This window comes from Pan paniscus, chromosome 4 (genome assembly GCF_029289425.2).
Source record: "Pan paniscus chromosome 4, NHGRI_mPanPan1-v2.0_pri, whole genome shotgun sequence".
Taxonomy (NCBI): Eukaryota; Metazoa; Chordata; class Mammalia; order Primates; family Hominidae; genus Pan; species Pan paniscus.
This window is the reverse complement of record NC_073253.2, coordinates 73,652,962-73,666,416: the sequence shown is the minus strand read 5'-3', so window position 1 is coordinate 73,666,416 and position 13,455 is coordinate 73,652,962. Positions and strand designations below refer to the sequence as shown.

At 40.6% G+C, this 13,455-nt stretch overlaps 1 protein-coding gene across 2 annotated transcripts in view; it reads left to right on the top strand.

The window, feature by feature from the left end:
* Positions 1 to 13,455, top strand: part of SLC1A3 (solute carrier family 1 member 3) — an 81,963-nt gene that overhangs the window by 60,784 nt on the left and 7,724 nt on the right. For both annotated transcript variants that reach the window (XM_003806650.5, XM_008956031.5), the window contains 5 exons: positions 3,896 to 4,100; positions 6,929 to 6,971; positions 9,761 to 10,053; positions 12,470 to 12,703; positions 13,238 to 13,432. In XM_003806650.5, the coding sequence (XP_003806698.1) occupies positions 3,896 to 4,100; positions 6,929 to 6,971; positions 9,761 to 10,053; positions 12,470 to 12,703; positions 13,238 to 13,432 (970 nt within the window). The remainder of the gene's footprint in view (positions 1 to 3,895; positions 4,101 to 6,928; positions 6,972 to 9,760; positions 10,054 to 12,469; positions 12,704 to 13,237; positions 13,433 to 13,455) is intronic.

The following is a 13,455-nucleotide window of genomic DNA, read 5'->3' as shown; positions in this document are numbered from 1 at the left end:
TAAGACTCAAGTGCTCACAGCAGCCAGCAAATATCCACGGCTCTCCACCCTCCATTAAACATGCTCTGGGCTGTTTTTCTAGGAATGGTGAAGAATTTGCACTGATATTATCAGCTCTCTAGCTAGTCCTTCTGGTGACCAGTGTTAATTGGCTTGATCTTAAAGTAAGTTTAGGGAATACTGAGTAATGGGACAGAGATTTTTCACAATTATATTCCTCCATAGAATTATCTTCAAGCCAAGTGGCTCATCTTAGCAATTAACTCAAATGCAAGAAAGTTAGAGAAAGTCAGCATGGATAACAAGCAAATGAAACATGGGTGACTCCTGGCTTGTCCATAAAAAGAGAGGTATAGCAGTAAGAATACTCTCTTGGAAATGTGGGTTCAAATCCTGCCACTGCCATTTATTAGCTGTGCAATGCTGGGCAAGTTATTTAACTTCTCTGGTCTCTTGTTTCTTCACCTATAATATAGTATCAACAATATCTGCATTATACAATTGTCATGGAATTAAATGACCATTACCATCAATCAAAGATAGAACTTAGCGAGTGAGTCTTTGGACCAGATAAAAGTTAACTCAAAATGTACAAAACACACACACAAATGTGTCATTGTAAGTGAAAGAGCCATCATGGTACTTATAACAATAGTACAATACAGTATTTCTTTGGATTTCAGGGGGGTCTTGATTCTGAAGGCAGGTTGTTTTCATAATAAAGATGTCATGATGTCTTGAATTGGGCTAGTTTAGCTAAGCCCAGATCAAATGAAGAAAAAGAAACTAGTCAAGATCATTATCTTTACCACTTGCTCTGGAATGTGTTTCTCAAATATGTATTTAGATGAATGCATGGCTTTCGTAACACACTCCCACAATTACCTACATACCAAAGTAACTTTCCGTCTCCCCATCACCCCAGTGCCCTTTTCTCCCATATATTTTAAAGTGATAAGGCTCAATGTAAACTTCCTCCTTCCCAAACGTTTAGGGCAGTTCCTGCCAAAGTGCCCCATTCTACAAAGTGATTTAGTACTTTAACCTTGCTCCAGACACTCTGACATCTCTGTTTAGTCTCTGGTGTAAAAAGGTTCGTCTCTCATATTTCTTGAGGTTGGGGAAAGGAAATGGTCACAGAGTTTAGGTGAGGGTGGGAAAGCGATGCCCTGCTCATTTGGGGTTTTGTCTTCCAGAGTTCTTCCTCCATTTTCCTGATGCCACCAGTATTAAGGCCATTGTGTATGAACAGATTGTATACAACTGTCCTGCTGTTGCCCTGATGACAATGTACCGCCTTGTTCCTGGTGGTCTCATTTGTTTTACAAGCCAGGGTACCTGGAACAGAGGTGGTCAAGTAACTCTGTGTGGGACTTCGATCCTCCTTTAAGGGAAGGACCTACATGGAGATGTGATTAATGAATATACCTCCCTTACCTTTCTTGGCTGAAACAATAGCAGCTGTTACTTTATTCTCTTTCAAAGTATAAGGGCCAATATGCAGAGGTGAGTGAGGCCTCTCATTTGATGATTGAATCTCCTTCTGTGCTTTTTGGGAAAAAATGCCTTGATGGTTGTCTTCAGCTATTTAGAATTAGAAAGTATGAAGAAAATGTTTTCATATTGGTTTTTACTTTAAACATTTTTTAAAAACCTATGAACTTTATTTTCTAGAGTCGACAGCCCTGTAGCCGTGGGTATTGGGATAACTTTCCCTATCCCTCTCCCCATGGTGTGAGAAGGGACATTAAACCTCATCCTTTGTTTGCCACTTTGGTTTCCAGTGCTCTGCCTTGACCACTTAGCACTCTCTCCGAATAGCTGTAGGTCGAGAATAGTGGGCAGGAGCATCAGAGAAGAGTTGGCGTGAGAACGGAACAGCACCACAAAATAGAAGGCGAGAGGGAAAAAAGCATCTCGGAGGAAGAAAATACTGCCGCCTGGTACTCCCTGGTACCCAGAGATATCCGGCGTATTGTGCTTACACTACTCGCCGGTTCCACAGGGAGAGAGCCGGAAGAATTGCAGGCTTTGGTGGTGACAAGTTCAGGCACTCATGGGAAAGAGAGTGGGCCCCTTCTGAGAGAAATCATTTTGAGCACAGCCAAGCCAAGATATTTTGAGATGTGATTCAGACCTGAGAATGAAACTGCGGGGGGATGGGATACTTCGGTTGGGAACAGATTAGCCCATTTTTAACATAGTTGAAGTGTTGAAGTGGTGCCATCCTAACAAATGAATACTTAGCCCCGGGTTTCGAGAAAGTGGCCAAGGATAAAAGAGGCTAAGTGCATGGCATCAAAGCCAAAGCTGGCCTCCTTATCTGTGGGAGCTGCAGTTGGTTTTCTCAGAGGCAGAAAGTACACTGAACCTAGTTACATAAGACCCGAGTTCAAGTTCCCACTCCATTCCACTTGGTGTTAAATCCTTTAGACTGTTACTTAACTGCTTTATAATCTGCATTATAGGTTGTTAAAAATAAGAACATATGAAATACTAAGGGCTTATAATGAAAATTATAAGTGATACGATTCAAATACAAATGAAATTATAAATTGAAGGTCATGGCTTCAATTTCCACTTAAGCTAATTACCTTTGTATTAAGATTTTTGAGCAAACCCAACCAGTTATCTGGCAATCGTAGACACCATTTGAATCAGTACTTTACCTTCTAAATATGCAAATATTTAGAGTTCACATAAACTCTAAATATGTTCATGTGAACAGGGCCACTACCTGAATATTAAACCACCATTAGAATCTGATACTTGTCATTGAAATACAGTATAACCTTTTAATACATTTGTGGAAACACCATTTTAAATTGTAAAAAAAAAACTCAATTAACTATAATTGGATTACACTATAATTGGATTTTAGTGGGATTGGGGAGGATAAAGAATGAAGAAAAGTGAAGATACAGCTAATAAAACAGAAGAGCTCATATTAATATAGATAATTTAATCTTTTGAGAGTTTTTTGTCTTTTCCAATAGTTTTTCAGCCCAAAAAGCATTGAACTGTGTTCCATTAGCTACAGCCTTTAGGAAAACCTTAAAAGTCATGCCTCCTTTTTTCTCTAGGATGACACCTTGCCTGAGGCAGACTTTGAAGATGTTCTGAAAATGAGGGAAAGAGGGATATTTAGCATGAGATGAGGCATCTCAGACCTGTGGGACAAAGTAGAGGAAGACAGGGTACAAGAATGAGAACTGTGCCATGATCATTTTTAAAAATTCTTTGATTGGATGAGATGAAATAATAGCAGAGAAACTATTTGAGAACCTTATAAGCCAATGTCTACTTTAAATGCAAATTGAGGATAGATCAGCAGGTGATCAGAATAATAGCTTAAATTGTACATTAAAACATCAAAAAAGAATCCCAAATACATATATAAAATAATTCTTTTGAAAGAATTTAATGGCAGTTAATCTGTGTGTGAATCACCAGAGTGCTTGAACTTGAGGTAAACTTAGATTATCCTGCTAGAAAAATGTTTTAAGTATTTATTTACACACACATGCACACAGGCACACTCACACACGCACTACTCACACTCATAGCTTCCCCAACTAGCAGTAACCTAGGAAACAATCTGATTGCACTTTTGGACCATTAGAGAACAGTATTGATTTGGCCATGTGAAATCAACTCTTGGGGCAGAAAATGAGTGACTGCATGTTCACTGACACTGCTGATGCCTCACCATTCTAGCCTCGGCCTTTTCCCTTCACCTTGTGAGATTTGGGGCCAGGTTCTCACAACATGTACGAAATCCCATGGCTGGGTGGGATGAGGGTAGGGGAGTATAAAGGAAATGCTGTTCCCATTGTTTTCCACTGGAGAATTCCCTGGACTGACTTCCTGAAAATCTTCTGTTTGCCTCCACCAGGAATGGCGGCGCTAGATAGTAAGGCATCAGGGAAGATGGGAATGCGAGCTGTAGTCTATTATATGACTACCACCATCATTGCTGTGGTGATTGGCATAATCATTGTCATCATCATCCATCCTGGGAAGGGCACAAAGGAAAACATGCACAGAGAAGGCAAAATTGTACAAGTGACAGCTGCAGATGCCTTCCTGGACTTGATCAGGTATGTCCTTGCAAGCCTGTCCTTTGGGGTGTATTTTCGCCATCCAGACCCTCTTACTGGGAAGCTAATCAAACCCTGGAAGGGGTGTGTGACTGAACCAGCCTTGCCAGGCTTGAAATGAAGGTCATATATCTTTACTTCTTTCTTATAGAAATTGAAGAAAGGATCCATTTTCTGATCTTGTATGAGAGAGGCGAAAAGAGCAAGGAGAGGATATGGATTTTGAGAGCCTTGCTTTTCGGATTCAGAATCTGGTCACTGACCTCTCTCAACTATGCAGCTCACCTTGGAATTTTAATAATTCTTAACCTATTTTTCTTAAGTGCTGTTCTTTAAGGCTAATTTTTATTCAAGTATGCCCTATTCTTTGGACCCTTCTGATTTTGAACTTGTGATCAGTATCATTGCCCACTATGCACAACGCATTATACACAATTTGGTTCCAGAGGGACTTTAGAGATCATCTTGTCAAACCTGTCCCAAGGTTTTCCTTTCATAATGTTTATGGAGAAAGAATTTGGCAGGTCTGTAATAAAAGAATAAAGGATGGCTTCTTTAGCATTGTTTTACATACAAACCATACATTGATTACAAATGAGTTTTATCTACTACTTGAAGCAGACTTGGTAATAGAGTCAACCTTATGTAGAACTGTGAAGTAAGCCAAAATCCAATCCCAGCACCTTCCTGCTTCCTCTCCCCTACACACCTGCCCTTGCTCAGTCAGGTCCTGGCAGGAAGCATACCACATACTCTAAAGGAACCTTGAAGAAGGTTTGCCAAGGTGCGGGCAGCCTTAAAGGAACCTACAAACGATGGTAAGGCCTCAAAGCCCTAACTGTAAGAAACTATTTTGTTAACACCCTTAGCTATGAAGGAGCAAAGGAAAGGAGGTGTTACTGGAACCCAGAAAGAGCTATAGCCTCGGGAGGGAAGGGCCTCAGGAGTCCTAAATGGAGGAAAGGAGCTGCCACAAAATCTGTCAAAGAGAGCTCTGGGAGAATATAGACTCCCGCTGCCCTGTGATCTGTCAGTGCATGTCACTAGACAAACCTAATAGGAGTAGGAAGCCAGAGGGCAAGAGAACCCATGTGTTGTGGTCCATAGAGGCCAGGATCCCAGGGCATAGACAGAATGGAGAGTGAATCTAGAAAGACAAAGGAAAGATATCTCAGCATAGGCTCTAGATGCCCCATCTGCTCAGCATTCCCCCACTGTTTAGTCCCTCCCAGCCTGTCTTCCCAAAGACTAGCTCTTTCCTCCCAGCTTTTCAGCTAACTTACCTGCAGAGTGATTGGGTTGCCAATTATAGATACCTGTCTAAAGGGCCCATTCCCCATTGATCATCTGAAGGAAATTCCTCTATGCCATCTCAAGGAATGGGGCTGTGGCAGGTAAAGCCAAGAGAGATTTGGGGAGCAGAGGGTACCTTCAGCAGCACCTCTCAATTCCCACCATGGGTGACTTTGCACCATCTCTATGTATATAAACACTACCCAAGGGGCCTCTTCTTGAAAGTCCTTTTTCAGGGAGTTAATCACAATGATCTGCAGGTATCAAGCCACCTTATAACATTATTTCATACCAAGCTGACATTCAGTAGCTATGTTTTTATTTAGTTCATACAACTAATTAAGGCTTTTCACCATTTCTGCATGAACTTTACCCTCAGATAGTTTAGATTAGAAGTATTTTATTATATTACATTTTCTTTCCCTGTAATTTTTATTCCTTGTTTGAAGAATTGGAATCTTGTCATCCCCAGTCTGGTTGATCCATCAGAAGACTGTGTTTCTGCCCTGCCTTGCTCCAGTGAAAAATGTATCCTGCCCACAACCAATCACTTGGTTTGAACATTTATCCTGGAATCTCCTGAATGCATATTTCTATCAAGGTTGATAGCAACAACCTCATAGAGCGTAGATAGGAAGGAAAACAGGATGGTCTAGTAGGAAGAAAGGGACAAGCATTTATAATACTAAAATATAACTTTGATAACGTGCAACTGCTGGATTCTTGAGCCTGTGATAACTGCTGGATCATTTCTCCTTCTCCCATAGTCTTTCATCTTGGAGCTCTAATGATAGTTTAATCCAATCTCCTCTTTAAGAGATGAGTCAAATGAGACATAAATGGGTGCCATGACTTGGCCAGTGTCACACAGCTGATGACAGACTTCCCAGCCAGAGTGTTGTCCCTCACTCTACCCCCTACAAACACAAACAGTGCTTTGACAAAGTCTCTGAAGAAGTAACAAGTCCTGCCACATGGGCTTCAAGTTCAAATTTTGCAGGTCATCTCTCCATTGGCTACCAAAGAGTTACAGAAGCTTTAGCAATTCAGTGCCAAAACCCCATTCCCCAGAACGCCTTTGGGAGGCTTTTCTGGAGAACAAAATTCCATGGGCTGACCATGGCTTTTGATTCAGAACATTTGGCTCCTAGACACATGGCACAATAACCAAAATGACCACTGCTAAACAATACCCTAGTTAGCCAGAAAGCTAATGATAAAAGTCATTTCCAGTCTTACTTTGATTATTCCTAGTAGCAGGGTTTTTAATAATATAATGGCTGAATGAAGAACCCCATTGGCTGACAAGAGGATAAATGAGTCAAGTTTTGACTACCCTGAAAATATGAACTACATGGGCCACACTTAGGGAGCACCATATATTCCTTTTCAAGCTGTAAAATCCACTAACATTTTTGTTTTTCCATTTGTTGCTTGGTTCAATGCAATCTTTACCTTACACACAATGAAACAGAATTTAAGGAGCAAACTTATTACTTGGAAAATTTTGCAAGTGACTATTACTTTCTTTGCAGGAACATGTTCCCTCCAAATCTGGTAGAAGCCTGCTTTAAACAGGTAAACACTCTACAGACATTAACTTGCCTTTTAAATTCCTCTTTTCTATACCAAATCAAGTGGGACCCTCTTTTCCCTGCTCATTTCTCTGCTATAAGAAACACTTTTCTTGTCAACCAGATTAAAAACACTAGCGTTTTCTAGGAATTTTGGGGGGAAAGGATGGTTCTTACCTTGTATTGAAAGCTTAGTAGTTGTCAGACACAGTGTGTCTTGCATACAAATATCTCATTGAGTCTGCTATTGTTAAGAAGGCTAATCACAAGACCCCCCCTTCCTATCACCCAACTCCCCACTGGCAAAAGCCCACCAACCAAACAAACACCAATATAAAATATATTTATAACTTGCCTTAAAGAAGATTAGAGAGATTATTTAGATTTCTGGGTTTGATTTAAATATCAATGGACTGTTTTTTTTTTCAAGTCTACCAAGTACCTAATGGACTCTAAAGGACAGCCAAAGCAGAAAGGAATGGCATCGTCATTCATGGAAATCCCACTATATGCCAAGCACTCACATTATTTTTAGTCCTCACATAAATACTATAAATATCATTGTCTTCATTTCACTGATGGGGCAGCTCATCTATAAGACTCAAAGCAATTATGTATCACGCACAAATTCTCACAAGTAGTAAGTGGGAAGACTCAGAATTCAAATTCATTGTGTTGACTCCAAATTCTATCTGCTTTCTGCTACTCCATTCTGCTTCCAAGAAAGGAATATTCAGGGCGATGAGACACCAACCTGGAGGCTATACTGAGGTCCAGCTCCTTTTAGCTCATATACAAGCAACTCTTGGCTCTGTGTTGCAGATACAAATACCTTTTACCATTAGAAGATAAAATCAATAAAGCTCACTTTAACCTCACTTGAATATAAGAGCTTTGTTCCCTAAAATATTAAAAGGGAAACAGACACTCTGGGTTAAATAATATTTCCCAAACATTTCTCCAGATGGTGTCAATTCACTCCTGTTGTAATTCCCTAACGCTTCTGCTTAGGATCTGTAAAACAAACCAAACAAAACCCCAACCTAGTAGAAGACTGGATTTTACACATATAAGTCTCCCTTTGTTTTTTTCCCCTTGTAATAATTTTTAAGACTATTTTTAATATGTAATGCATGCACACATTGAAACATTCAAACCAAATTCTTTCTTTTAAAAAAAAATAAGCCTGAGGCCAAAATCTAACTTTCTTTGTTCAAAAACAACTATAACTATAAATAATAAGCGCCTTTCAATCCAACCAGCCAACTCTAGCACCATGGGGCTGACGATTCCAGTAAGTCAGCTGGCCCTGTGTGATATCAAAAATGCTGATTTCCAGATCCTTCAGATGGAAAAAGTGCTGACTTGTACAGATTGATTGTGTTTGATTTGGATTTGCATTTACAGGATTTTGAAGGGAAAGAAAATGTTTCTCCCCAGGTCTAATTGGCTTAGACCAGGATGCAAACAAGGTTGCAGTTTCTGTGCATGCTGCAAACAGATCTAAGGGGAATGAGTTAGAGGCATAAGAAAGCCTGATCTGGATTGAAAATCTACCCTGGACAATCCATAAAATGCATAAGGACCCAATGGAGTAAAGAAATTTGAGAGTTGGTTGGAATAGATGAATGGGGCCAATTTTTTTGTTGCTTGAAATTACCAGTGCTACTAACTGTTCATGAATGTGTCCATAGTATTGACAGCTGGCCATGGCTTTGTTTGGGAGTAGTTGTTTCCCAGTGGATAAGAAAGTTTTCCATTAACCCTTGGTAAAGAAATGACCAAGCACTTCATATACAGCAGCACTTTCTTCCCCTAGACTCTAGATTCACTCACCATCACTCACCATTATTACTCTCACTGGTGCTTTCCCTACAATCGCCATCAAGATCAGGAATTCTATTCTCATTAAAATCACAGAGGGATGAGCTTACTTGTTTCATGTGGCCAGCATCTCCTGACTGGGGCATCTATGCAGAAACTGAATAGATGATGGGAAAAAGACCATCTCTTGAGTTAGAAGAGAAACCCCACTATAGACTTGGAGAAGATGAGTTGTCATCACCAACTATTAATCAGGCACCTATTCTTAAGAACTAATAACATCAAGAATGGCTTGGAAACAGCTTGTTTAGGGATTTTTAATTTGTAATACCCACTGAAATCTCTAAACAGGTCTAATCCTTGAAGGGCTTTGTCATTGAGCACCATTAGCAGAAATTAGTACAATACTTTAAAATTTGCAAGATGTTCTCCTATATTCTGTTTAAGTTGATTATCACAACACTGTGAGGTAGAACCAGCACAATTGTTCTTGTTTCACAGCTGTAGAATATGAGAGAAAGGATACCAGGTGATTTATCTATTATACCATAGCATGATCCCCACAGAAAGGAAAAGGACTATTGTGAATATTTGGGTTTATGGTTTTTAAAAAATCCCATTATAGTCATTTTATTAGGGTTTCAGAAGAAAGCAAAAGCACATGCATGTGTTTAGTCCAGCATCTTTAGCTGGATATCTCTTTCCTGTTATCATTTGTTATGTATTTGAGTGTGTGTATGTGTGTGTGTGTGTGTCATGATTTGTATGTATTTCAGTATGTGTTTCTGTCTGTCTATGTTGAGAAACTAGTAGGGGTTTGCCACAGATTAAAGAGAGAGAGAGACTTTCTATAACCCTCATCTCTGAATACAAAGTAACAGATATCATTTTAGAAAATTTGACAATAGGAAAATATAAAGAAAAAAATAAAAATCACCTTTAATCCTCATTGTGCTTTTTATTTTTAAGTTTAAAACCAACTATGAGAAGAGAAGCTTTAAAGTGCCCATCCAGGCCAACGAAACGCTTGTGGGTGCTGTGATAAACAATGTGTCTGAGGCCATGGAGACTCTCACCCGAATCACAGAGGAGCTGGTCCCAGTTCCAGGATCTGTGAATGGAGTCAATGCCCTGGGTCTAGTTGTCTTCTCTATGTGCTTCGGTTTTGTGATTGGAAACATGAAGGAACAGGGGCAGGCCCTGAGAGAGTTCTTTGATTCTCTTAACGAAGCCATCATGAGACTGGTAGCAGTAATAATGTGGTATGTATTTCCATTTTCTGTATATGTTATATATGAGATGGTTATTGCCATCAACATGTGTTCTGTACTGAGGAAGGTGCCACGAGGCAGGATGGCCAATTGCAGTTATCTCACTCTGGTAAGCCCAGGAAAATCAATGAATCTCTGGGCCTCTAGAGGCCTTGAACCTATCTGCAAGCCTCTTCTAATAAGTTTGCTTCCTTGTTTTCAAAAGCCGTCACCTCCTTTTACCCCAGTGCTGATGGAATCTCATTCCTCATTTCTCCATTTTTTATCTAGTTTTTCATTGAAGACATAATTATTGAGTGTCTACTATATGCTAAGCATATAGTGCCAGGCACTGTGGATATAGCAATAAAGAAAACATACAAGGATATTCCAGATCTTACATTCTTTTAAGGGAGACAGACAATAAACAAACAAATCAATCAACCATATGCTTTAGTCACAGGTGCTGTGGAAAAATAAAATGAAATTGCAGGTAACTAGGAGAAGGCACAAAGTTTGCCTTGGATGGTGCAGAAAGGCCTCTGAGGAGGTGACGTACTTTGTTAAGACCTGAATGAACAGAGGAAGCAGTCATACCAAAGTACCAGAAGAAGGGTGTTTCCAGTAAAGGGAAAAGCAAACGGAGAGGCCCCCTAGGCCATCAGGAAAACTGAGGGCTCCTCATCTGTTTCAGCCCTAAGAAAGAAATGTAAATGGCAGTTCTGCTGCAATGTCTAAAGGATTCACAGGAAGTATTACAAAACGCCAAGCCACAATTTATAACAAAATTTGCTTTAATAAAGTTGACAGCAGGAGACAAAGGAAGAGACTATAAATCCAAGAGGAACATTGACCTTGGAAAGTAAACTTTACCCAACGGGGAGAGAACGCTTTGATTGACTTAGGCTTTGTGTGGAGGTTGCCTCTCTTTCATTCTTTATTTTTAATCCAGTCTCCTCTGTGGCACCTGAGGCAGGAAAGCATCCATTGCTAAGAAAAGCACTCAGTCACCAACATGATTAAAAATGCCCTTGTCTTTAATGCCAACAAAGCCCAGAGAAATCCATTTTTCAGGAATTTGTACAAGATGGATATGAACTTGGGCACAAAGACAGATCAGAATGTGGTCTCCACAGGAGCCCCCACTTGGAAGGCTCCTTTGAAACCCTGGCAGGAATGAAAGTGGACATTTATCTTCATATTATTAAATGCCTCCACCTTTCACCTCTTTTATGAAAGAAGCCCATTCAAGGCCACTGAATGAACCTCACATGCAGCTTGTCTAGCTGTACATTCGCCTGCACATTCAACGCTGAGTTATTATACTTCTGAAAACAGGTATTCCTATGATTTCCTGGCCTGGGTTCTTAAAGGACTTTTGAAAGAAGCATTGTATTTTTCGATTTGAAACAAGTCCTCCATAGTTCCCAGGAGACCCTTCTTCTTAAGTGTGATTGGCTTCTCTGTGTTTGGAATGTGAGTTTGGTTGTAGTTGGCTGCACATATGAAACAAACAGAAGGGAAATCCAGGCAGTGAGGACTTTAAGCAAACTCTAGGTTATTTCAACATGTAGAAATCATTTTGAGTCTCAGTTTATTGTCTGCAGGAGGAAAGCTCATAAATGGCAGTAGCAGCCTGTGGGGAATAATGACTTCATTAGAACACCTATAACCTGATTGCAGTAGTACATACATGCACATTATTAAGTTTAATAATGAATTTATTTTATGGACATCTTCTATTTATGGCAAGTGGTACTAGATTTCCATTTGTACTATAACATAGAATTTTCTCTTAAAGTAAATTTACTTAAGTAAAAAAGGTGATCTGAAGAATAATACTAAGTAATCTTGTAAGTGGTATGAAGATATGGAAAGGCAATAATAAAAGTGGCCCTTGAATAAGAGAACTGACTGCAAACCTGAGACACTGGTGTAGCATCGTGTGCCTCTTGCTTTAACTTGGGAATTAGGCTCTGATGTGGAAAATGCTTCCAAAAGTCTGGATATTGGTACAGTGGATTCTGGCTGTTCAGGACACTTAGCAAGGGAGCAGGAGGCAGAGGGAGTGAGTGGCATCTGAGGACCAGAAAAGTGACCCCCGTGTAGTGAAAGGAGGGCTGGCTAGGAAGACAGAGGTGGGTATCAAAAGCTCTGTATCTGCCTTTTCCCCCAGGTTTAAGAGAAAAACATTGTGTCCTAGAGCAATTCTCAGTGAGGGGAAAGCCCGATTCTGCAAGAATCAGGGGAAATTTATATTTACAAAAGAAAAAAAAGAAGTCCACAGTTTCTGTAAGTCCTAATGGTATCCTGGGCAGGAAAGTTTGGCAGTCAACTCTCTTTTCCCTTTTTCTTATCACTTGGAAATTTCTGTGGACTAGCTTGGTGGAAACCAGACTCCAACCGTGCTGGTGTTGCTTCTCCCCAGGTATGCCCCCGTGGGTATTCTCTTCCTGATTGCTGGGAAGATTGTGGAGATGGAAGACATGGGTGTGATTGGGGGGCAGCTTGCCATGTACACCGTGACTGTCATTGTTGGCTTACTCATTCACGCAGTCATCGTCCTGCCACTCCTCTACTTCTTGGTAACACGGAAAAACCCTTGGGTTTTTATTGGAGGGTTGCTGCAAGCACTCATCACCGCTCTGGGGACCTCTTCAAGGTATGTATGTATGTGTGGAAAATGAGTCTGAAATGTTACCTTGAACCAGGGCCCCTCAAGTAGGGTGTAGGAGAAGCCATTTTATTCTGAGTTTTAAACTTCCAAGAATGATGAGTTAGCTTTCTCACTTCTGATGTCAATCACACTTGTTTGGGATTCAGGGAATGCCTGGCTACATATCTTTTGTGGGGACAAATTGGAAATCAACTATCCTTTCCCGCCCACTTCATCTCTCTTTAGTTGACATTCGCCTGAGGGAGAAGAGGCAGAGTGACTTGGCACAGGCTGTCGTGATGAGGGCATGATCACAAGTGATGCCTCACAGAGGAACCCAGAAGCAGGAGAGCTGCCAAATGACCCCGTGAGGGGACCACACTGTTCTTAACCCGCTCCCCTATTTATACAATTGCTGACTTAGTTCCCTTTAAGTTAGAACATGGGAGAGGAAGGAACTGTCTGTCCCAAAGACCAAACGCACAGACAGTCAGAACTACCAGGACACTCAGCTGATGTGCCCTATTTCACTGTTCTCAGTTCTGCCACCCTACCCATCACCTTCAAGTGCCTGGAAGAGAACAATGGCGTGGACAAGCGCGTCACCAGATTCGTGCTCCCCGTAGGAGCCACCATTAACATGGATGGGACTGCCCTCTATGAGGCTTTGGCTGCCATTTTCATTGCTCAAGTAAACAACTTTGAACTGAACTTCGGACAAATTATTACAATCAGGTACAAGGAAAGAGTTCTATACA